This window comes from Lemur catta, chromosome 1, assembly GCF_020740605.2.
Source record: "Lemur catta isolate mLemCat1 chromosome 1, mLemCat1.pri, whole genome shotgun sequence".
Lineage (NCBI taxonomy): Eukaryota > Metazoa > Chordata > Mammalia > Primates > Lemuridae > Lemur > Lemur catta.
The window spans coordinates 66,751,511-66,778,295 of record NC_059128.1 but is presented as its reverse complement, the minus strand read 5'-3'; the positions used below and the strand labels follow the sequence as shown (position 1 = coordinate 66,778,295).

Sequence of the window (26,785 nt, the reverse complement as noted above, 5' to 3'; positions counted from 1 at the left end):
TGTATAATCTGAGGTACATGCCTACTATGGTGCAATGCAGCAGTAGGCCCATATGAGTTGTTGTAATAAGACCTATGAGATTTATTATTGCATTTATAAAGTGAGTTACAAAAAGATATGCACAAGACATATCATTTTGTAGTACATTTAAAAACAATAAATGAAATTACTGTATGTTTTCAGTTGTTTTACATATTTGGCATATGTACGTAAATCTATAGCAAATGCCTAAAAATATCAACTCCAAATTGATGAGATGAGGAAGAATTAGGGAAATGAGTGATGAAAGAGCCAGAATTGGGAGTGGTAATCAAGGGGGATTTTAATCTATATGTAATGTTTTATTACTTTTAATAATTCATGTATTTATGAATTCTCCATAGTATTAAGACCAATAAAAAGTCATAAAGCCATCATAAAGATTTATCCATATTCTTTTCTATTCTCATTAGAAAAGCAGAGAAAGAAGAAAATGACCACTTTCTTCATAACGTTGTGTCCAACCATCACATATATAAGTATTTCTCCTTCTTCTGTGATCACAACTTTTAGTTTCCCCTCCTCTTAGGGTCCTACTCTTTGATTTTATTACGGATATGTGTATTTTTGTCTTCTCCAGTAGAGGGTAAACTAGAGTTTATTCCCCTTTTATATATTCTTAAGAGCTAGTATATTATTTACTTATAGAACAGCTTCAATAAGTGTTTTGGATTTATTTTAGATTAAATTAGAGAAATCAAATAAATACCACAAGATGAGCATTTTCAAATTATTTTAAGATGTTACTTTCCATGAAATGGCATTTTAAAAGTGGTAACTGGTTCATTATCAACCCCCCTTTAAGTCTAGGCAGTTACTTTGTTTTCACTTCAAAAACATGAAGTGAACGGGGGCTGGGGTTGTGAGATTGCTGTGGGGTTAGCCGGTCCCAGATGTTCTCGGTTGATGATATCAGTCCACTAGGGGGCACTGTAGGCTTTACTAGAAGTGAAGACTTTTTCTGATGGTGTCAGGGGGCTGAACAATTAGAAAAGACCAGAGAGCTTGTGAGTCAGTGAAATCACAGATGGCAAAGGGTGGGGGTGTTTGTGGAAAGTTCATCTCGGGTTTTCAGCTCTGATATTCCATATAAAGCCTCAGAAAGCTGGAGTCCCTATCTCTATAAATCCACTGTGAGGATGATTTTCTGAGTAGAGGGCAAGGGAACTGGAGTTTACTGGGCATTGTGAACATGGAAGCTCAATAGAAAACATCTCCATTACCTGTTTTCAATTTTTTGATTTTTATAATTAAAATTCCTGAAATTCACTCACTTAGAAATTATTCCAAATACCCCTGATATCTGATCTTTTCATATGTCTTTCAGACTAGAAGGAACAAAAATAAACAGAAGAGAAGAGAAAAAATAAAGAACAAAAATAGGAAGAGAAAAGGGAGAGGACAGTATCTAATTTGACCAGCATGTGTGGCTGATCAGAAGAGCTGTGTGGCCTGCAGGGTGTGTGGGGAAAGCGCTGGACAGAAGGGGACAGGTAGACATTAAGTCAGAGTGAACATCATACACGTCTCCTGTTTTTCTGTTAGCCAACAACTTTTTGTTGGGAACATTTTCTTTGTAGATCCTGATTTCCTGATTTCTAGAAATTTTTATTTAGAAATTTGTATCTACTTCTCAATACACAATGCATACTGTGAAATATTTTTCCTTTATTACAATTTTCATAAAATTAAATTCTCAAATTTTCTGTCATACTGTGTAATTTGAGAAATGTGTCACTCTTCCTGTGATTCTCTAAGGTGCTGCTTTACCCAGCTGAGACACTCATTCTTCTTGGACATATCATCCCCTTTCCTCACAAACTATCCCACAAACCATTCTCACATAAAGTGTTTTAAGAAAAGAAATAACCCTGGTATTTTCACACATTGGAAATACTGCCTCCTACCCCACACTGTTCACATTCACAGTTTGGAGAGATGACTGTCAGTCTCACTGGGCCACTGTGGGTGGGGCTTCCTGTTCAGATGAATGACAGCTCAAGTGTGATTGGTGCTCAGTGAGTCTGATGGAACTTAATGACAGTAAGAACAGGTTTGTCTGCACCCAGACACGACACCCTCCAGAGCGGGGAGAAGCCACCCCAGCAACCAGGAAGGGGCCATGGAGAGGAGACTGGGAGCTCTGCTGGGGCTTCTGTGGCTCCAGGTTTGCTGTGAGTTGGGGCCCTGCCAGATGGGGGACTGGGGAGAGTTTCACAGCTCACAGGGGAAGGGGAGGTCATATGAAGCTCTGGGATTGTCCTACTTGCTGGAGGGTGTTTCTTGGGATTTTTTACAGATTGGGCACTGCATTAGTGATTTCCTAATGACATCACATGTGTTTGCTTTTCTCTTTCCAAGCAGGGGTGAGAGGGCTGGAGGTGCAGCAGAGCCCTTCAGTCCTGAGTCTCCAGGAGGGATCCAGCCCTACTCTGAGGTGCAATTTTTCTGCTACTGTGACCAGTATGCAGTGGTTCCTTCAGAAACCTGGGGGCGGCCTCATCAGTCTGTTTTACATGGCTTCAGGATCAAAGCAGAACGGAAGGTTAAATTCAACAATGAATTCTAAGGAACTCTATAGTGCCCTACACATCACAGCCACCCAGCTGGAAGACTCAGGCACCTACCTCTGTGCAGCGCAGGACGCACAGTGCTCCCAGGCAGTCTGTAGCCTGAACCCAAAGTGCAGCTGGGCCTGCAGCCCAACCCCTTCCATGGGGTGGGGGAGGGAGGGACATTGCCCCCACAGTACCATTTGCACAGCTTTGGGTGCTTTGATTTACATCGTAGCACTTTTATCTCTTCTAAAACGTGACATTTTCAGAACTGCTATTTTCACTTGTTTTTATGTACTGTTTTCTCCCAGAAACTCCTGTGTAGGAAAAAGCTTTGAAATAGAGCCATTGGAGCAACTGATAAAGATGTCAAGTCCCCAATGTAGTATTAAAAGGGATCCCTTGTTACAGCGCATATAAGTTACTGTGATAATAAAGGCTTGAAATGAATACATGCAGGGCAACAGATAGAAAAGGGATGACTCAGTGTTACAGTTAATTGTAGATGGTTCAACTTTCCAGGAAAAGGGATGAGAGGATATGTATTTTTTTAAAAGTTTGTATGCATATTTTTCAGTCCTGGAACCCATGGCAAATATTATTAAAAATACTTAATGTCACTGAGTGTCAGGCATTCTCTTTAGCTTATTAATATATTATCTAGGTACTGACAATACTTTGTAAATAGATACTTTCTCGTCACTTTGCATATGAATAAACTGAGAATTATAGAGCATAAATTCTTGCCCGAGCTCTCATGATTGTTGAACTAGCAAAGCTGGGCTGGAATTCCCTCTCAGGAAGTCTGACATCACAGTATGTACTCTGAGCTACCTACTATAGAAGACTGTTTAGAATCACAAAATGGAAATGATTTCTATTAATAAAGTGGTACAATGTTGTTACATACATTACTGACTAAAATATACATTTTGTTCATTTCTAAATATCATGTTTTAAAGGAGAGCTTATTTCATTTTGTTACATCATTATAAAATCTACTTGTCTTCCTTGCATTTTAAATGATTTATTTCCCATGATTTTGTAACATCATTTAAGGTCTGGGAAAGGGAACAGAAAACTTTCAGGACTAGCCTAAAAGAAACTATTGTCTTCTGTGGCCACAGACCAAGATCCAATTACCAAACCAGAAGTTTAAAGCTGCATGTGGATCAATTACAACAATTGTAGATTCCAATTGGCAATTACAACAATTGTAGATTCCAACCTGGCAAGATATCTTATGTTAATTTGAGGGCGTGGACTAGGAAGAAAGTGGGACCCTGAGAACCAAGATGAAGACAAGCTGGACAACTTCAGTGAAGCTGGGAGCAGGGCCAGCTTCCTGGGCATGTGACCTCTGTAGTCCCACAGGCCCCACTTTCACAAAGTGTCTGGTGCTAGGTTTAATGCTCCCTATTGCTGCTTTGAAATTCTTAATGTCATCTTTGAACTTATGTTTTGTAAGTGAATTTGATAAGAGGACGGAGCATGTGCATTAGCAAAGGGCAGGAGGACACACGGGACAGGAACACATGTAGGCTCAGGTTCATGGGCTCAGTGGGCAGCCTGTGAGCTGACAGTTGGTCATCCATTCTAAGGGCACAGGCACAACTGGGCTGTCTGGTGCTTTGCAAATAACCAAAGTGGGTGGCAGTAAACTTTGTCAGCAAATTATTACAAAATAAAATTGTAAACTTGAATGTTGCAATAATGCATACTGGGGAGTTAGAATTCTTCAAAAAGTTTAGAAACTCTGGTCTTGATAATTGATCTAATATTACAAAGTGAATATCTGCAGGTTTAGAAATAGAAATAAAGTGTGAAGATAGTAGCTTGGTGCTCGTGCTCCCAGTGCTTCTGCACAGCCAAGGAAGCTATCCTTAGAGTGAATAGACAACCTACAGAATGGGAGAAAATATTTGCATTCTACACATCCAGTAAAGGGCTCATAACAAGAATCTATATAGAACTTAAAAAAATCAAAAAGAAAAAATCAAACAACACCATCAATAAATGGGCAAAGGACATCAACAGAAACTTTTCAAAAGAAGACAGAATAATGGCCAGCAAACATATAAAAAAATGCTCAGCATCTCTAATCATCAGGGAAATGCAAATCAAAACCACAATGAGATATAACCTAACTCCAGTGAGAATGGCCTTTATCAAAAAGTCCCAAAACAACAAATGCTGGCATGGATGTGGAGAGATAGGAACACTCTTACACTGCTGGTGGGACTGCAAATTAGTACAACCCCTGTGGAAAGTAATTTGGAGATATCTCAAAGAGCTAAAAATAGAAATACCATTTGATCCAGCAATCCCACTACTAGGAATCTATCCAAAGGAAAAAAAGACATTCTATAATAAAGACATCTGCACTCGAATGTTTATAGCAGCACAATTCACAATTGCAAAAATATGGAAACAACCCAAATGCCCATCAATACATGAGTGGATTAATAAAATGTAGTATATGTATACCATGGAATACTACTCAACTACAAAAACAATGGTGAGCTAGCACCTCTTATATTATCCTGGATAGTGATTGAGCCCACCCTTTGACGTGAGGTATTACAAGGATAGAAAAACATGCACCACATGTACTCACCATCAAATTGGTACTACCTGATCAACACTAAGGTGCTCACATAGTAGTAATACTCATTGGGTGCTGGTCAGTTAGGGGGTGTGGAGGGGTGGGGCGGTAAACCCACATCTAATGAAAATGGGGCACATTGTATGGGGGAAGGACATACTTATAGCCCTGGCATGGGCGAGGCAAACCCATTTCATGTAACCAAAATATTTGTACCCCCATAATATCCTGAATTAAAAAAAATTATCATTATGGCATTAGAGAAAACATTTTTCTTTTTTATTCCATACGTTTCAACTACAGCAGCAACTTGGAAATAATTTTAAGGAAACAAGTAAAGGAAAATAAGTTTAAACTATTCATTGTGAAAAACTTACAATTTAAAATAGTTTATGTCTACAGATTAAAATACAAATTGGATTATATGTCAATGATTCCACAATTTGAGATGTGGAAATGAATTTAGGAGATAAAAGTAAAATGCAGTATCTTCATCAATGGTCTATTTTATATGGTTTCATTGGTAAGGCTGAAGATATAGAACCCTTCAAAATTACATTAAAGTTAAGAAATAAATGACAATAAATGTTGTTTTTGGCACAGAATGTTTCCTTGTTAGTTTCTAGAAGAAGTCTAGACAATTCATAAAACTATCAGAGCATGGTTTATCTAGTTAGATTAGATCTAAGAATGTAAAATTCTATTAATTAAAAAGAGACAGTGATATCACAATAAATTTTTAAAAATTAATTAGTATGGTGGCATATTTGTAGAAAGAAGATAAAAACAGAAAATTATAAACATACTTTTTCTTAATGTCTTTGGTTATAGATTTTAAATTGTTATATTAATAGTTCATTGATTGATCCTTAATACAACAAGTATTACCAATAAAACAACATTCTTCCCCCCCCAAAGAATAGAAGCTTGATGGAAAAGAATGTGATTTTTACGTGAATTTTTGAATGAGCCAGTTATCAATATAGAGGATAATTTTAAAATTAATTTTTCTTATAATTTGAGATGCAGTGATAGTATGCATAAACAAGTATTGTGAACTATATAGATATTATGAAGCCACTTTTGGTTTCTTATACAACTTCCATAAGTTACAGAAAATTTCAGAAGAAACATTAAAATGTCACAGTATAAATTTACATTTTAAAAGAAACTCATATTGATATGAAACTGATTTTTGTGAAGAGTTAAATCATTTTAGAAAAATTGTTTTATGGAGAACATCAACCACAGATTTACTAAAATTTATACTTCAATTAATTCATCAGAGGATGATGTTAACATTGTTACAGTACATAAAATACTCAAGAGCTCCTGTATCAGTTGCATCAGTGAAATATCCTTCTCAAAATCAGAAATGATAAGAAATCTATTTAAGATCTTACATTTACTGGGACCACCTGACATCACTTTCAATTATGGTGTTTGAAAATGAAGCTGCCAGAAGTATAAATTTTTTTAACCTAATAAATTAATTTGCAGAAAACTGAGAAATAAAAATCCTATGATTAATGATGATATCACACTAATAAAGTATTATTATTGTATTAAATAAAATTATGACAACACTTTTTTAGCAATTTATAACTTTTTTCTTATGTATAATTATAACCCCTATTGTGTTTCACAAACAATAACATATGTTTAAAATAAGCCTTTATATTTTATTAACTAGTGGCACTTTTTCTCTACTTATGAACAAGGAATCACAAATTTTTATTTTGCACTTGGCCCCAGAAATTCTATAATCTTGAACCCCCAAACTAAACTTAGAGGAAGGGAGCTTGAAGCCAGAAAGCAATCAAGATGTTTGAGAAAGTGCCTTTTGCTTTACATATTAGCAAACTCTTCTACTTCTTTCAGGTTTTCCAAGTTACTAAGGTGTATGTTGTGTTTCCTTCAAGAAAGATATGATATGTTATACATATAAATACAAGAAATGGATCTCCAGAAAGGATCATCTTGCTTACCCATGGAGTCCGCCCACATAATCACTACCGGTAATGGTCTTTACATTTAGTGAGTAAAGTTCCATTTTATTCCATTTTACTAAGGATTTAGGCTCACCTTGATCCATACTCCATCACTGATGGTATAGAAGGAATGAAAATCCAGATAGGAACTCATCCTGGGGATTCTGTCTCTGCTTCTGAAAAGACCCAAGGATTGGTTAAGGGTAACCTTAGAACCACTAAATTGCAGGTGGGTGTGAAAATATTCTTGGAGTTCCATGAGGGAGGTTAATTGCTCCCCATTCTCATATCACTCCATGCTGCACACAACCAGTCCTCAGTAAATATTTGCTCTATTAAAGTGCATAAAAGAATTTTAGAGCTAGGAAAGCTCTTGGAAAGCATTTGGTGCAGATTCATTTTACAAAGAAAGACACTACATCCAAGATGCCAGTATAAAACAATTAGATAGTAAATGAGCTGTGAGTAAAAAGAAACTGGAGTTCCTCACTTCCTCCTTAGCATTCTTTCTTCTGCCTCCTTTCCCCCAGGACCATATTGCTGAGCAAAGACAAAGTGTCTAATGGAAGCCCAGCCACTTTGATCTCTGCAGTTTGGGTCTGGGAAAGCCTTGGTCCAATCAGTTTGACCACGAGAAGGGAGAGTTCCAATTTCTGCGTTTGCCACTTTGGGTAGGAAAGGAGGCTCAGACTGAGCCATTGTTATTCTAGCAGCAAATGAGTTCACCACTCACTGGCTTTATCTGGAGTGAGCCAAAAGGGATGGTGCTATCCCCAATACCCAGATATATTTCTAAGAACTTTCCTAAAAACAGCAAGGTATATTTATTATGCCATGTGGACATGCCTTGAAGGAAGATTATGAATATAATGACCATCACACACACAGATTGTCAAAAAATGATCATTGAAATTGGGAAGCTAAGGAGAACATTGTCCTTATCAGCTGACAACCCATGAAGGTGCTACAAAAGCTCTTCTGGGCCGACACTTGAACTATGATCAGGTAATATTCAACAAAATAATCATGGACTTGGTATTCTTCCCAGGGGATGGCTATACCAGTGCTGTAGTTAATATATGGAACATTGTGCTCCCTGTGAGTGGTCATATTCAGACCATTGCGTTCAGTTCTTTATGCCATAACTCAAAAGGACAAATATTGACCTAAAATTCTGATTCCAGAAAGAGGGATAAGATGAGATTCTTCATCATAGATGTCTTTAAATCTTTAAGGGTGTGAGATGTGAATAAGAGATTAGATTTATTCTTTGTAACTCTAGAGGACTAGTGAGTACAAATCACAGAAAGGGGGTTTCCTTCTGGAAATGAGGTTGTCTTGGTTTCCTAGAAATCATTTCTCATGATCAGATCTTTAGGGTCAATTTTCTATTTGTACTATTTCCCTATGAGACATGGGTATTATTTAGAATTCCCTAATATTTATTCTTACAGAAGTAATCAAAAAATATTAACAAATCAAAGTAGATGAGAAAGGGTTTTTGGAATAGGGACATAATACTGAAAAATGAGAGGACTGACCGACTTTATCAATGTATTGGGAAGAACATTGTAGTGGAGTTAGGGAGAAAAATTATAGAGTGTAAAATCCAAGCCAGCAATGGCCAAGACAAGAATCCATGACAGGAGGGTTGGCTCATCCTTTGGAAGTTAGTTCCACTAAACATACATCAGTCATTGTGTTTAAGGACATGCCATATTGATACTATCCATTTTGATTTCAAAAGATACAAGCACCTCAATAACAAGCTTGCATGTAGTTACATTTTTGAAATCTTCAGCCCAATGTTTTCTGCGAATTTCTCCTCTCTCTTTCAGCATTTTGCAGAATGTAAGCCATACAGCAATAGGAAGAAATTTCTTAAAGCATGTCAGGTTTCTCATTGCAAACCAACAATCTATGGCTCATACTTTTCTATGTTTGGTGTATTAATAACTGATGAAACTTATCCCCCTGCATCTTCATCACTGTGATTTAATTCCTTACTTTTTATCACAGTCATCTTTACTGAGGAGAGATTCCATGTTTTGATTTTCAGTATTGCCAATTCTCTGGGAATAGCAAGGCCCTGGGCAAGACCAGGCTTGGCGGAGCAGAACCTGCGATCAGAGGCACTGATAGAAATAGAGTAGTCTTCTCTCTGTTATTCTGATCTTTGGCTTATGTGTTCCTTTAAGAAAAATTTTTATCTTTACAAGAGACAAATCATGATGGTAGATTTGGCTGAAAAGAAAATTATTTAATTTTTTTCTTTGAATCATTGTGTTTTCATGATTTCATACATGTAAAATTGGTCCATCATTGAATAAATACCAACAGCATCTATCTCTTTCCAATTTATTCATAATGACTTAGTAGTATGCATAAATATAAATCTTGATCTCTACATCCTTACTGTGGATTTAATCTGTGATCTAAAACCTATTTTATTTGACCTATTGCTGCTTTTATGCATCTGAGTTCTGCATAGAGAAGAACATTTACCCAGCAAGTTCAGTAGTTAGGGATGTGACCACAAGATGGTAGTGCACCTCTGTTGATGCAGAATATGCAGAGGGTTCCTTTCAGCGGATTCTCAATGAATAGGCTTATAAAAGAAGCAGAGTCTTTTTCTTATTGGCTGGGTAGACACTGTGAAATACCACTATGAGTGCTGGAGAAAAGAGGGACAACCATATGACACAAGTAGCTCTCATGGCTGGAGATTGCAGGTCCAAGATTGATCCTAATTAGGAAGAATAATGACGACATCCATTCAAGTTTTATTTATACTCTTTTGGCTGCAGCTGGACTGTGAGTTGAAGGTTTTGGGGAAAAAGCATATATTAGTGGATACTTTTTACATGTCCAAGAGAAAACTTGCTTTACTCAGGCTTCCTCTAGTTACTGTAGAAAAAGAAAATTCTAGGGAATAATTACCTGACAACCCTTCTCCTTTCTCTGTCTTTTTCTTTGTGAACAGGCGTAAGTGGAGAAGAGAATGTGGGGCTGCGTCCTCCTACCCTGAGTGTCCAGGAAGGAGACATCCCTGTTATCAACTGTTCTTATTCAGACCATGCCTCGAGCTACTTCCTTTGGTATAAGCAGGAACTTGGAAAAAGTCCTCAATCCATTATAGACATTCGTTCAAATATGGACAAAAAGCGAGAAGGAAGATTCACCGTTTTATTGAATAAGACGGCCAAACATCTCTCCCTGCGCATTGCAGGCACCCGACCTGGAGACTCAGCTGTCTACTTCTGTGCAGAGAGTACACATTGCTTCCCAGGCACCTGTAACCTATACCCAAACCTAAGACTGGAGCTGAAGCCACACTGCCTTTCCTTTGGCATAGACCTTCAATTTACATAGTATAAAGTGAACAGTTAGATGCAAAGATGCATAGGGCAAGATACAGAGGAAGGGGCGCCGAAGTTCCATGCCCTCTCTGGCCGTGCCACCCTCCCTGTGTCCAGGAATCAGGAGGCTCCACATAGTGGATTCTTGGAGGGAATTAGTGAAGTTTTATTCTGAAATCTAGCCTTTAAAGAAGACTTTACCTTTGCTATTCAGATTCCTCTCTTGTAAATAACCCCTTAGTATCAATATCACAGTCCTTTTTATGGATGGACTTTTAACTCTTACCTTTCAAAAATTGCTTTTGTTTTTTTTTTCTGATTGTACAGCATTACATGGCAAATATGGAAAATATGAAATTAACAATTCTGTTCCCAGATAATTGTTTGCTAAAGTTTGGTTAATTTCTTCATAGATTATTATAATTGTGATCATGATTTTTCACTTCACATTATATCTTGAATTGGCCATTTCTCGTTTCAACAAATCTTCTCAAACACTTGCTTTTTATTAGCTCTGTGAGAGATTTCCATAAGTCACAGTAATTTTTATGTTCTCACTTTCTATACCTGTTGTAAAATTTGACAGCCCTTTCCACTTGCTCTTCATTGTTGAGAAAATGTGACTTGGGCTTTCCTTTAGAGTCTGGTTAGGATATATACTGTTTGTGTGTTTGAGGGAAATTAAGATAGAAAATGATTTCAGATTAGACTCACCAATCTATTCTTCTTTTTCAAAATCTTATTAGTATCTGCTCATATTTACCCTCTCATAGAATTAAGAAGGGAGAGTTGTGTGCTTTAGTTATTGTTATATCTGCAGAACCTAGCACAAGCCTTTTGTGCTTAGTTAATAATCAGTAGATATTTGCTAAAGAAAGAAGAAAAAAGTGAATTCTGCTATAGTATATTCAAAATGTTAATTTAGGCTTTGTGGTTAAATTTTTTTTTTTTTTTTTTGAGACGAAGTCTCACTCTGTTGCCTGGGCTAGAGTTCTATGGCGTCAGCCTAGCTCACAGTAACCTCAAACTCCTGGGCTCAAGCAATCCTTCTGTCTTAGCCTCCCGAGTAGCTGGTACTACAGGCATGAGCCACCACACCTGGCTAATTTTTTTTCTATGTATTTTTAGTTGTCCAGCTAATTTCTTTCTATTTTTGGTAGAGATGGGATCTCACTCTTGCTAAGGCTGGTCTTGAACTCCTGAGCTCAAATGATCCACACGCCTCGGCCTCCCAGAGTGCTAGGACGACAGGTGTGAGCCACCGTGCCCAGCCTGTGGTTAAATTTATAAATGGATTTGTGAAGAATAAAATTCCCTAAAAAGTATATTTGATTACATGATTATTCAAGAATGTAATACATCTTGCTATTTATCTATGTCTTTCTTTCTCCATAAAGTTTCATTGTTTTTAGGATAGTTAAATTTATTCCCAGACATTTAATTTCTATTGCTACCTTTATCTTTCTTTTTGGGGTATGTGAGAAAGTTTTTCATTTATACTTTTCAGCTACCTTACTCAATTCTTTCTAGTGGATTCCAGTGAGCATTTGGACTAATGGTTAATTTTTTAGATAGCTTGCTACAGTATCCCTGCTCACTTTCATAGTTTGACTGAATTAAACATTAGTATAAGTTTCTTTTTAAAGTTGTATCTTTTAGTGTTGTAGATAAATCAATGGAAATGAAGAGGTTGCATAAATAGTTAATTCCGTAATTCTCCCACGCTGGTCAGGGGTAAGTTCATTTGAAAAGCTCTCATATTGTTCCTATGGATGCATATAATTGGCTGTTGGTATAGTGAGAATGATCCCTCTTAGCTGAATTATGGCTGTTAGTTATTAGCTAAGTGGCTTGGTCTTATAGGGAAACTTAGTGGATTAAATTAGGGTTAAACAGCTAAACAACAGTGGTCAGGATTGCGGCCCAGCACCTCAACTGGCTTTTATTATTAGTGTTCCTATACCACTAGCTCCTGTCCAGTAGAAGCAAGTTGACTCTCGATTGGCTCATTTTCTCTAAGACTGAAAATGGAATGAGTGGGAGTCATGGTTTATATTCTATCAGTTTATTTCTTGGTTAAAAAAGAGAGAGTATAATTGCTATTGGTTTAATTGCTGTATCCTATTTAGATGCCAATTTTTCCAATGGAAGGAAAAAAGTTTTTTAGCCAGAGTGTGCAGAGCCAGTACATAATTAGCTCAGATCCAGACACATTTAAGCTTTAAACCTTAACAGGTAATAAAATGTATTGTAAGACTACCTTCTTTTTTTTTTTGAGACAGAGTCTCATTCTGTTGCCCAGGCTAGAGTGCTGTGGCGTCAGCCTAGCTCACAGCAACCTCAAACTCCTGGGCTCAAGCAATCCTTCTGCCTCAGCCTCCCGAGTAGCTGGGACTACAGGCATGCGCCACCATGCCCAGCTAATTTTTTCTATATATTTTTAGTTGTCCGGTTAATTTCTTTCTATTTTTTAGTAGAGAGGGGGTCTTGGTCTTTGTCAGTCTGGTCTTGAACTCCTAACCTCGAGCGATCTTCCCGCCTCTGCCTCCCAGAGTGTTAGGATTACAGGCGTGAGCCACCGCACCTCGCCAAGACTAACTTCTGATGTTGGCATAGAATTAAACAAATAGATCAGTGGAACTAAATAAAACATGTGAGACAAATATACCAAGGTTGGTGTATTTTTTTTTCTATTGCCTGTGTACAAATTTCTGGCTTAAAACAACAGAAATATTTTTGCAATAAATTTCACTGGACTGGAACAAGGTGTCAGTAGGGACCCTTTCTGAGGCTGTAGGAGAGGATCTGTTCCTTGTCTCTTCCAACTCTGATGGCTGCCGGCATTTCCTGGCTTGAGGCCCCTCACTCTCATCTCTGCCTCTGTGGTCACATTGGCTCCTCTTCTCCTGCTGTCATGTCTCCCTCTGCCTCCGTTTTATAAGTATGCATGTGATTGTCCTTAAGGCCCATATAATCCAGGATAGTCTTCCCATCTCAGTCTCCTTCCCTTAATTATATCTTCAAGTTTTTTTATTTCATTTTTCTTGCCATAAGAAGTAACATCCACAGATTCCAGGGATTAGGATCCAGTTTTTTGTAGGTATTATTTTTCCTACCACAGTTGGCATGGCTGGTCCTTTTCCAAGTTGAGAAAATGATATAGGTATTAGGGAGAGTCCAGTCAGGAAAATAGATATACATCAGTTGTTTTATTTTATTTTCTCAGTGTTTTAAATTTTTACTTGAGAAATTATTATACAGAAAAATGACCACTTTTTGGTTTGCAGGTCAGTCTGTGAATTTTGAATTTTAATACATTTTAGAGGTTCATGTAACTATCACCCAAAAGTGATACAGTACAGTTTCATCACCCCAAACTCTCTTGTGATATCTATTCACAATCGTACCCTTCCCATCTGCACTGCTTGCAAACCTTGCTCTGCTCTGTTATCTTTTTCTCGACATCATATGAATGGAACTATACAGTATGTAAACTTGTGTGAAGTCTGAGTTATCAGTTAGAGGAAGTACATTCTTGATCTCCATCTCTGCCACCATGCACCGGTTTTTCGACACCTGAATGTTTTATACTCATAAGTCATTTCATAGGAATAACTCATCATTTCCAGTGTTTGAATATCTTTGGAGATTTAATTTATAGTTCTACAAAAAAAAAACATGGCAATTGATAATGGAGAGGTTCAGTTGAGGGTTTTTAATTGTACCAACTCTATCCTAAATTTTTATCAATAGATGTTTTTGTAACATTTTAAGGCTAATTTGATTGATCAAAATTCACTTTAGTCATACTTGGGTATGGTTACTGTTTAGGTTTTTCCACAATTCTTTAAGTTGGTTGCACTAGCTTTGGCTTTGTAGAGCTGAATTTTAGCATTAGGGTGATTATTGCTTTATGTAAAGCCTTTATCTAAGACAATTATTTCATTACCAAAAGAACAAAGTAGAGTCAATTAGAAATATATAACCTTCTATCATTAAAATTAGCAAATACAACCAAAGGAGGAAAAAATGCAAAGGAGAGAATTACAATCAGTGGTTCCAATCATCTAAAGGATTCTGTTCCATTAGCCTTGCATGGAGCTATCTAGTGTATAAAATTATGCTGTTTTAAGGATCTTAGCACTCATCTTCTGTGGATGTCTGCTTCAGAAGATTCTCCAGAGAATCTTAGTTTAAGATCTTTATGTGAGTAACTTTTCAATTCTTCTCATCTAAAGATGGATGATGTCATAATAATCAGTAAAAAGTAACCACAGATGAACTCCTTGTGCTTTATCTGCTGAACTGGTAATAAACAGTACCCACAAAGGCCATTTTCTATGAGGTTCAAAGGCAATCATTCTCTGGAATTTTTCTCAAGAGTCATCCAGATTTAGGTAATGTGAAGACTGATTAAATAAAAGACCAGGAAACCCAAGCTGTACCTGTTGATGACAGGACTGAATATCATAGGTTTATTTATCTAGTTAAGTTTGCAAAAGAATGGCCAGGCGCGGTGGCTCACGCCTGTAATCCTAGCCCTCTGGGAGGCCGAGGCGGGTGGATCGCTCGAGGTCAGGAGTTCGAGACCAGCCTGAGCGAGACCCCGTCTCTACTAAAAATAGAAATAAAAATTATCTGGACAACTAAAAATATATATAGAAAAAGTTAGCCGGGCATGGTGGCACATGCCTGTAGTCCCAGCTACTCAGGAGGCTGAGGCAGGAGGATGGCTTGAGCCCAGGAGTTTGAGGTTGCTGTGAGCTAGGCTGATGCCACGGCACTCACTCTAGCCCGGGCAACAAAGTGAGACTCTGTCTCAAAAAAAAAAAAAGAATGGAATACGTATGGTTCAGGACATTCTGGGTAATATGGACCTACTAGTGACCAGTTCACAGTGAGAGAACATATGACTTTGTAAGGGGAAATACTGCAGGACCATGAGGGCTAAGGGTAATAATACATTAGGCCATGGGAATTCAAGGATGTCTGATGCAGTAATTAATATCAGCTTTAATATTCCATCTGTTATTTCCACATTTTCAGAGAATCACGAGGTGATAAAAAAAAGTAAAGTTCCTGAGTATGGGTAAAACCTCACATAACTGTCCCTAAAATATATATTCCCCTACTTACAGATAATTTGAAATGTCACAGGTAGGGAACATAAAATCAAATTGCTTTTAGCTATTGTGAGTTGCTGTGTCTTTCATGGGAGATGCCTTCAACCCATGTAGAAAATAAAAAGACTATTACTAATATATACTGATAACAGACACAGGGAATATAATTGTGTACAACCCTTTTGGAGATACTCGAATGTTTCCTTAAGACAATATTCAAGTTCATATTCCATTTTTACCATTTTCACGGGATTTTCTTGATTCCAAAAAGACATGACCTGGCCATTGTTCCCTGCTATCCTAGAAAAATTTCCCCACAAATGTTTCTTTAATACGATAGCCAGATGTCCTTCCTGCAATGAGCTGTCTCTGTATGGCTTTTGCAAATTCTTTGAGATCATGTGGTTCCACTAGGAAGCCTTTCTGGCTTTTATATATCTAATCCTCATTGAGAAAACAAATATATAATTGATCTTAGATGGAATTATTGAACTTTCTCATGGATTTGTGTTTATGCTCTATAAGAGGTACATGCATAAGGACTTCAGTCAGAAAGGCATGTTTAGCAAATCATGCTTGAGCACTTTTTCCCTAGCTTCTGTATTGTCTTTCGTAGTGTTGAACATTGTCTTTATTACAAAAATTTCTTTGCAGAACATCAAGACATCAAATAATTTTGTATTTGTTGTTCAATTTTATAAAGATACATGAGAAAGTTAAGAAAAAATTAAAAAGGTTAAGAAACATCATTGTCTTCATAGTAGTTGGAAGTGGCTAACTACATTAAAACATCCTGACTATTGCTCTATATATTTTTTGTAACTGGACATCTCAAGAGAGAGCCACAGGTTCAGCTACTTGAATTAATTTTGCTTCTGCTAAGGGACTGGATTTTATCATGGAGTCTGGAGTAGTTATCCCATAACTAGCTGCATATTGTCCCTTTTAAATTTTGAAGATAAGACATTGAAAAACAAAATTAATTAAGAAGTAGGCATGAAATTGTCCAAAATATCTGTTCTGGACATGGACACTTCTTGAATGACAGAAGTACAATTATGAAAGTCTTTTGGCTGATAAATGTACTAGACTTAGATAGTATTAATATAAGCAGAAATTAACAATATTTCATAGGTAGTAAACTAACTGGTAAAAAATATGGGGTATTTTTGGAGAATAGTACAGTTGTACTGTATGTGTTTTCATCAGACTTAATGGTGAGTCCATGAAAAATCTGAAGATGCTTCAACCAATTTAGACAAGGCTGAAATTATTTTGAGATAAGGAAAATAAGCTATCACTGCTGTATTAAAAAATAGGCTATGATAGGCAATGAGTTTTTGGTTTTTGTCATGTTGAGTATTATCCTTAGAGCATGGGGTTCATTCACAAGGAAAGGTTTCTCACAATCAGTGCTGCTATGATCAGCTGTCCTGGGGAGACAGATGCAGTCATCTAGGATACTTTCCATTCAGAGCTGGGCATAGAGAATGTAGTGTCTTATCATGGCTCCTTTAGGGTTCCAGTTGGGGTAATAGAAAAATATAAATTCAAAGGTTTGATAACGTAATAACCACCTTGTGGTGTCTAATCTGGCCTTTATGAACAGAGCTGGGTAGTCAAAGTTAAGTAGAGAAGTGAAGGGGACGTTCATGACAGGACTCAATGTCTGAGAACTTCATTGTAAACTCTTCAGCAAAGAGAGATTAACTTTTTCTGCTGTTTTGCCCCAAGATAGGCACTGAACAGACATTGGAAGTGAGAAGGAATATTGTTATATCAGTAAGGAAGTCAAAAGATCTACAGAGATTAGTCCAAACAGCTTTGCCTTTTTATCATACTGTGATTAATTTTCACCTTAGGAGAAACAACAACATACAGAGATGTGAGGATACATGATTATTACATCTTACAGTGTCTTCATCATCCATTACATGTAGTATTTTTAAATTTTCATTATTTATTCATTTTAATGTAAAAAAATTTAGTTAAGAGTACATAATAGTAGTATGTACATGGGTTATTTTTAGATAAGTGCCTATCTCCCAGTTCCATCACAGATATAATGACTGAATGTAGTAGTTGGTTGAATTATTAATATTCTTTTCACTATACCTATGCTTATTTTCAGATTAATTGTTATCACATCAAGCGTTGGTTAATCCAAAATTAAGTGTGTGTTGGGTGAGATTCTTGGCCAGTACTTAGAGAAGTTTGACATGACACACACCAACTCGCTACACCAGGAAAGCTGCTTCCTGTTTTAAGGTAGCAGCAGCACATAACCCAGTAAGTCTTCTCTCATCCTGTCAGGGTCACCTCACAGTGCAGTCCTGGAACTGAAGGAGAAGAAGATATTTTCCCTCTAGAGGAAGAACCAAACATGTTGCTCTGCAGCCTGCTGAAGATGGTCACAGCTTCAGTGTGGCTAGGTAGGGATGGCCCAGTGGGATTATGCTTCCTCTGTGATCTAAGGACTGGGGGTTCAGGAATTGTCTTATGGGGATATTGGGAAGGAGGGTAACAGGGTGTAAAAATAGAATTCCTTTGTCCCACACCACTTATCCCTAAACCTTCTGATTCTATCTTTTTTCCTTCAGGATCTGGTATTGCCCAGAAGGTAACTCAAGACCAACCAGCAATGTTGGTGCTGGAGAAGGAGGCTGTGACTCTGGACTGCACATATGACACCAGTGATAGTAGTTATGCTCTGTTCTGGTACAAGCAGCCCAGCAGTGGGGAGATGATTCTCCTTATTCGTCAGGACTCTTATGGCCAGCAAAATGCAACAGAAGGTCGCTACTCATTGAATTTTCAGAAGGCAAGAAAATCCATCCACCTTGTCTTCTCAGCTCTACAACTGGGGGACTCAGCGATCTATTTCTGTGCCCTGAGTGAGCCCACAGTGAGAGGATTGCTGGAGGGAGGTGTACAAAAACCCAGGGTCTTGTTTGTGACATCACCTGCTGTAGGGACCAAAGGAGGGAATCACCATCACAGACAGGAAGTGGCTAGGCCTGTGGCAGCACAGGTGCAGGTTTGGAGGGAAAATACTCACTCTAAGAAAATGATTCTCTCAATTCATAGACCATTTCCAGAGTTATTGATCAAAAAACCCTAGTAACTGAATCATTGGTTTGAAGTTAAGACATGTCAAATTTTTGACTGTAGATTCAAGAGAAAGAACAGAGACAGTAAGCACTTTGCCTTTTGGCTATGAGATGAGAGAAGAATTGGCTAAGGAAATTCAGAAACATATGACTGAAAAAATCATTGAAAGTCTGTGTGAATTATTGGATTTTGAGATCAATTTGTCCAATAATCTTGTGAAATAAAGCTTCACAACTGTGACCAACTTTGTGTAGACCAAACCACAATGTTAGTCATCAGGAAGAATCAAGCTATAATCCCTTATATGAAAAATATTTACACTGGTTACTATGAACAACTATGCTTTCGAGTCCTTTCTCACAAGCAAGTTTCAAGGAACAGAATGAGAGTGATCACTAATCATAAATGAAGTTCCAGTACCCTGCTGGCTCACAGAAACCTAAAAAACTTGTCAGCCTTGCTGCAGTTTGTTGCTCAAATCAGGTGCCTATTAATTGGTCTGAAGAAAAATACGTCACTACCTGGTGGTCGGTTCCTAAATTGCAGTTTGTGCACCCTTTAAGATATATTTCCTTTCCTCTTTTGGTCAAAGCCTCACACTTGCAATTATTTACTTTTTTAAAAAAATTATTTCATTTGGATAAATGCAGTGCCTATTAACATACTGTCTTAAAATATTTCAAGGCTTTCCACACTCTATCCTCTCTCTAATTTTCTCTGAAGACAATCTATATTGGAAAAAAAGGAAACACAACAGATTTTGCTATTACAGAGATTTATGTTCAAAACTATTAGCTCTGCCATGTACTTGCTGAACACTTGGGAACTTTGTTTGTTATTTGTGAAATGTGACAGTGATATATTCCTTAATATTTTGTTGTGACAATGTATCAATAATGTATCCAAAGGACTGACAAGTAGCAGATGATGTATTAATGAGTGTATTTTCAATAGGTACAAAGAAAGAATTCGACGACATCCAGCATCCTCTCCTAATTAAAAACTCTCTGAGAATGAGGAGTTGAAGGGAACTTCCTCAACTTGATAAGGAGACTTACAATAAAACCTAAATCGTGTCATACTTGGTGGTAAAAAACTGAAGTTTTCCCTCCTAAGATTCGGAATAAGGGAAAAATTATTGCTTTCACCACTTCTATGGAATTATATTCTAGAGGGTCTATCTAGTGCCATATGTCAAGAAAAAAGAAAATAAAAGGCCTACAGCTTGGAAAGCAAAATGTGAACCTATGTTTATTTGCTGACAGCATAATTGTCAAAGTAGAAAATTCAGGGGAGTCTGCAAACAGTTACTAGCACTAATAAGTACATTTAACAAAGTTACAGGGTAAAGGATAAACTTACAAAAATCAATTGTATTTTTATATGCTCACAAGGAGCAATCAGAAATTAAAATTTAAAAATAATACCATTTATAATAGTATCAATAATATTAATGTATAGGGATAAATCTTACAAAATATGTAAGACCTGGTTACTTAAAGCTGTAAAATTTGCTAAGAGAAATCAAGACCTAAATAAATGGAGGGATAAACTATGTTTCTGATTGAGACTCAATATTGTTAAAATGTCAATTCTCTCCCAATTAGTCTATAGATTCAATATATCTATAATAAAATTCCTATCAGGCTTTTTTTGGTTAAAATTAGCAAGTTGAGTCTAAAATTCCTATGGAAATGTAAAGGATCTAGAGTAGTCAAAACAACTTGAGAAAAGGACACATTTGGAAAGATAACATTATCTGACTTCAAGCCATTTTTCACAGTAATTAAGACAGTGTGGCATTTGTGTACAGATAGACAAATAGATTAATGTAACAGTACAGTCTAGAGATAAACCCACACTTATATGGGCAACTAATTTTAGACAAAGTTGCAAAGACAATTCAATGGAGAAAGAATAGTCTTTTCTACAAACAGTGCTGAAACAATTGTATATCCATATGCAAAAAGTCAACTTTGGTCCTCACTTCACACCAAAACTTTACTCAATGTTAATCAGAAATATAAATATAAAACCCAAAACTATAACATGTCTAGAAAAAACCAGGAGAAAATCTTTGTGATCTTGACCTATACAAATATTTCTTAGATATGATAGTAAAATATGACTCATAAAAAATTGACATATTGGACTTCACAAAAATTAAAAACTACCTTTGGAAAAGCTCTGTCAGTAGAGTTAATAGGTGAAGTATAGACCAGGAAAAACATTTACAAATCACGTATCTGATAAAGGAGTGGAAGTGTATAAAGAACCCTCAAAACTCAATAACCCAAGAAGAAACAACTAGATAATTATGGGCAAAAGATTTGAACAGACACTTCAGCAAAAAAAAAAAAAAAAAAGTGAATGGTAAATAGGCACATGAAAACATGCTCAGCATTAGGGATATGCAAATTTAAATCACAATAAGTTACCACACATACCTATTAGAGTGGGGTTGACAAGTCTGTGGAGCAACTGGAATTCCATGGACTATTTGTGGGAATATAAAATGGTGTAATTACTTTGGAAAACTATCTGGCAATTTCTTAGTAAGTCAAATATTTCATACACCTACCACGTGATGCAGCCATTCTACTTCCAGGTGATTTAGCTAAAAGAAATGAAAGCACATGTCTATCCAAATACTTGTACACACATAATAATAGCAGCTTTATTTGTAACAGCCTTCAGCTTGTACTGAAATGTACATCAACAAGTAAATGGATGAACAAATTGTTTTATATCTGTATAATGAAATAGTGGTACTCAGCAATAAAAAGCAATGAACCATTGCTCCATATATCACCATGCAAGAATCTCAAAATAATTACGTTGAGTAAAATAATAGAGTATATATTATTCCATTTCTATAAATTATAAAATAAACAAACTAATCTACAATGACAGTAGAGTTGCTGGAAACGGGTGGGATATGAGAAGAGTGTTAGAGTAGGATTACAAAGAGATATGAGAAACTTTTGGGATGATACATATATGTTCATTGTGTTGAGTGTAGTGATAGTTTTACAATCTTCACAATGTCAAATCTTATAAAATTGTTCACTTTAGATAGGAACAGTGGATTTTTACGTCAATTATATACCAACTAAACCATTGGTATATTCCAGTGGATTTTTATGTCAATTATATACCAATTAAACCATATACAGCCAAATTTAACAAATATCTGTCCTCAGTATTTTAGAGTCTTCTAGTATGTCTCTAAATGCAAAATGTTCTCATGGGGTTTACACTATTTTTTAAAGTATAGATAACTACTTTTTGTACCAATGTACTATACTGTTTATTTTCAGCCCAGCATTGTTTCAACTTATTTTGCATTTTCCCCTGTGTATCAGAGTAGAAGTTTGTAGCTAATTTTCCAGAACTCCTTTCTAGCATAATTCTGTACCAGGCTCAGATAAAATGATTTGGAAAATCGGGGGAAGAAGAGGGTTATATGAACCCAAACACCATCTGTGTCTGAATTTCTCTTTATTTTAATTTTCTATTTTCTAAATTATTATGGGTATTGAACAGTTGTATGTATTTATAAGGCATATATGACGTTTTGATATAGGACAATATTCTCAAATGAAATCTTGTGAAGCAGTATTAGTCTGGCTGCAACGAAACAACCTGAGGAGTTTTTTAAAAAATACTTTTCTAAAGTTATTGGTGGGATCCCTGAATCTGTAATTTTAAATGATTTACAAGTCGATTGAGTTCTCAAACAGCAAGGTTTTAGAACCTCTATTAGCTGATGTATCTTTTTAATTGAAAAGCCAGGGAAGAAGAGAATACTAACTCATGGTTCAGTTTTTTGATTCAAATCCCTATCTGGGTTCCCTTAATTGTGGGAGGAACTTATTCGGTTAAAGTTTGGCAACAAAAGCTTGGCAGATGGGCAATAGTAGAAAACATCCTTGAGGCTAGATCTCCATTTGAGTATGGCACTGGTAACCCATTGCCAGATGGGCACAGGCCAGTCACCTTATCTTGGAGTCATTGAAACACGAGGGAGTTACATATTGATCTTAGATCATTCAGTAACTTTAATTAAGGTGTTTCTTCCGTCTAGTATTCATATTTTTCACTTTTTAGTGATTCCAAAATTCAGAAATATTTGACGATTGAAAAGATAGTGTGACTTTTTTCCCTCAAAAGCTCTTTTAAAAAGACATCATTCCTTTCATTGACATTGTTTTGGAACTGAAAAAATATGCTCTTTCATGTAGTAGTGATTTATCAAAGACCATATATTCATTATTTTTGTTTTATTTAACAAATATTGTGCATATAGTAAATGCCAGTCACTGTTCTACATGTTTGGATACAGTGCTGAAAAACACAGAATCATTCAATAATCATGAGACTTCTTATTACTTCCTCTGATTTCTCTGACATTGCAATGGGTTCTCTGATATCTCAATCTGTGGGCTGGCTCAAAATGTATACTCAGGAATATAAGGGAACTTATTAATGTGTATAAGAAAATTGATATCTTCTCAGCTACAGAAATACTTTGGGGTGCTCTTACAGGGAAACTGCATGTCAGGTAGTGTCCTAAGAACACAATAGACCTTGGAGAGTATGACAGTTGTCCTTCAGATTTATAAGGGCCACCTGAGACTGGCAGGTACCTTATAAATGAGGTCAGGATTGAGGACCTACTTCTGACTTGTGGAAGGAGGCCATGAAAACATTTACCCTAGTTCAGTCCCTGGCCACCAGAGGGAGTGGCTTCCTAACACAAGCTCATTTCCTGTGTGAGTTGTAGGTTTAGATTTAACATTTCACTGTGACTTCAACATTTCTTCCTGTTAAGAATCAAGAACATTGTTTAGGCGACACTCTAAAGATGAACTCTTCTCCAGGCTTACTGACTGTGATACTCTTACTGCTTGGTAAGTAAAATGCCTCTTAAAATTTGGACTCTTTCTCCCATCATGTCAGCAAAATCTTTAACCATAATTTTATATAAGAACTTTATGGCCAAAGTGACACAGATCTCTTTTTCTTCTCTAGGAAGAACCCATGGGGACTCAGTAACACAGAGGGAAGGTCAAGTGACCCTCTCAGAAGAGGCTTTCCTGACTATAAACTGCACTTATACAGCCACAGGGTACCCTGCCCTTTTCTGGTATGTCCAATATCCAGGTGAAGGTCCACAGCTCCTCCTGAAAGCCGCGAAGACCAATGATAAGGGAATCAACAAAGGTTTTGAAGCCACATACAAGAGAGAAACCACCTCCTTCCACTTGCAGAAAGCCTCGGTCCACGTGTCAGATTCAGCTGTGTACTACTGTGCTCTGAGTGACACAGTGACAGGAGCTGCAGGGGGAGCTGAGCACAAACTCCAAGCAGCATATGGGGTCTGGCTGCTGAGTGTCTGCCTCTGTGATCCAATCTGGTTTCAGTACAGCCTCTGGCTGTTTGCCCCTCAATTTTTCTGGTTGAGGCAAGAATCATACAATTGGCCACACCAGAAGACCAAGAAGTGAACATCCCCATACTCAACTCTTCATTAGCGAAACTGAAAACAGAGTGCAATACCAACTATTTCCTCACATATGGCCAAAGTAATTTCAAGGTAAAACCACATAAACAATGAAGTTGTCTCTGTGCTCATCCTTGTAAACAAAGTCCAGCCCCCACATCTTTATCCAGGTCATCCTGGTAGATGTTGCCATGTCCTATTATATTTTTAGATAGCCCATTATGCCAGAGAAATGGCATCTGTATAATGTCTCCCTAACAGAGTATATAGCAAGAGAGATAATAGGAGAGCTACAGCCTCCTCACCCCCCAAACAGGATTCTTAATAGACAAAGAAGGGAAGAGAAGGAAGGAGGAGAAACAGAATCTTACACGTAACACAACAGTGCATGAGAAGAAACAAAATATATCACAGAGAAGAAACGTTTCTCTTTCTGCTTTGTTCACAGCCAAAGCGAGGGATCAAGATGATAAGTAAAGACTGACTCATGTCTAAATCATGAGTATCCCCAGCCAGTTACATAGATCAGTTGGTTTTCTAGCAAGGCCTAACATGAGTTAGTTTTGCAGTGCCAGTGGAATTATAAGCACAGATAATTATCTCTGTATCTCTGTGAAATCCCATCAAAAAGGAGTATAGAAATTGAAAAGGACATAAACTCACAAAAAGAATAGAAAAGGAGATGACATCAGACAGTGATGTCAACAAAGTTTTAGAGGGTGAGAAGTAGATGAAGAAATGAAAACTTGCACAGCAGACCAGATAGAGAAGAAACCTGGGCCTAGTGGGGGGGCCAACAAAGAGCACCTTGATGTTTACTGTGTCCTCCTGGAAAGGTTTAGGAATCAGAAGCACCAATTACCTTTGAATAATTGTGGAAGATGATGCTGTTGTGTGTGCACATGTGTGTGCATGTGTATGCGTGTGCATGTGTGCATGTATGTGTTGAGGGTATTTGAAAGGGGTGTATGAAAAAAGGAGGACCAAGTGAGAAAATCTGTAAGTTACACACCAACCACTACTCCCTGCGTAACAAGCAATGATCACTTCCCACACCCAGAGGAAAGTCGGAAGTTGGTTTTTTCATGAATTGTGGAATAGGACATAATAAAGTAAGAAAGAAAAAAACTAAAAAGTAGAAGATTATAATAGTCAATTATTCAATAGATAAAATATTAAATATTATTTAAGAAAAGGAATATACTCATAGTAATCTATACAGTTCAACCAAATTGGCTTATAGATAAGTTTCAATAAGTTATACTGTCAGTAGTGAGTGTTGTGGACAGAATACCTGTTTTCCCTAATCTTGTATATTACTAAGCATTTTGTCATCTGCTTAAAAGCTAGATTTTTTCATTTAAAAATATTTTGTTTAATTATAAATAAGATGGAGCTTCATTTAATATACTTAAAATCCATTTATATTTTTCTCTATATTGCCATTCATACATCTGCCCATTTTCTACTGTTATTGTCTTTCCCCCCCCCACCTACCATTGTTCCACCAATCAGGTACTAGGAAACACCCTTTTAAAAAATTCTTTATTTTTTAAAAGTAGTTTTAGTTTACAGCAAAATTGAGGGGAAAGTATCAATTTTTCCCACATGCAGAGTATGCCGCCCCCCCCCAGCCTTTTCCATTATCAACATCTGCCACCAGAGTGGTACATTTTTTACATTTTATGAACCTACATTGACACATCATAGTCACCCAAAGTCCATAGTTTATATTAGGCTTCACTCTTAGTTTTGTATATGATACAGATTTGGAGAAATGTTTAATAATGTATATACCACTTTAGTAACAGAGTATTTTCACTGCCCTAAAAGTCCTCTGAGCTTTACCTACTCATTCATTTTTCAACCTAACCCCTGATGACCACTTATCTTTTTGCTGTTTCCATAATTCTGCCTTTTCCAGAATGTTATATAGTTGGAATCATGAAGTATACAGCCTTTCATACTGAAATATTTTACTTAGTAGCATGCATTTAAGGTTCCTCTGTGTCTCTCATGGGTTTATAGCTTATTTATTTTTAGCACTGAAAAGCATTCCATTGTCTGGATATACCACAGTTTATTTACTCATCTACCTCATGAAGAGCATCTTTAAAATAGATTTAAAGTTTTGTCAATTATGAATAAAGCTACTATAAATATCTTTTTGCAGGTTTTTTGTGGAGACATAAGTTTTAATTACTTCGGGTAAATACTAAGTGCAACTAGTGGATCATAAGGCAAGAGTATGTTTACCTTTGTAAGAAGCTGCCAAACTGTCTCTCAAAATGGCTGTACCATTTTGCATTCCCACCAGCAATGAAAGAGACTTCTGTTGCTCTGCATCTTTGCCAGAATTTTATGTTGTCAGATATCTGAATTTTAGCCTTTCAAATGGGTATGTTGTGTTATCTCTTGGTTGTTTTAATTTTCATTTCCCTGGTGCCCTATGATGTGGAGCATCCTTTCTTATGCTTATTTTCCATTTGAATATTT

The 26,785-nt window shown here is 36.8% G+C and overlaps 4 gene segments (V, D, J or C); all 4 read left to right on the top strand.

Annotated features, from left to right (window-relative positions):
- The first annotated feature begins 1,697 nt into the window (after positions 1–1,697).
- Positions 1,698–3,546, top strand: LOC123620678. The segment is given in 2 exon segments: positions 1,698–2,213; positions 2,404–3,546. Coding segments are annotated over 2 exon segments (663 nt in total).
- Positions 3,547–9,891: 6,345 nt separating this feature from the next.
- On the top strand, positions 9,892–10,777 carry LOC123620747. The segment is given in 2 exon segments: positions 9,892–10,004; positions 10,174–10,777. Coding segments are annotated over 2 exon segments (441 nt in total).
- A 7,163-nt stretch (positions 10,778–17,940) lies between these two features.
- LOC123630723 lies at positions 17,941–18,870 on the top strand. The segment is given in 3 exon segments: positions 17,941–18,104; positions 18,273–18,709; positions 18,844–18,870. Coding segments are annotated over 3 exon segments (513 nt in total).
- Positions 18,871–23,511: 4,641 nt separating this feature from the next.
- On the top strand, positions 23,512–24,293 carry LOC123630670. The segment is given in 2 exon segments: positions 23,512–23,696; positions 23,818–24,293. Coding segments are annotated over 2 exon segments (522 nt in total).
- Positions 24,294–26,785: the final 2,492 nt, after the last annotated feature.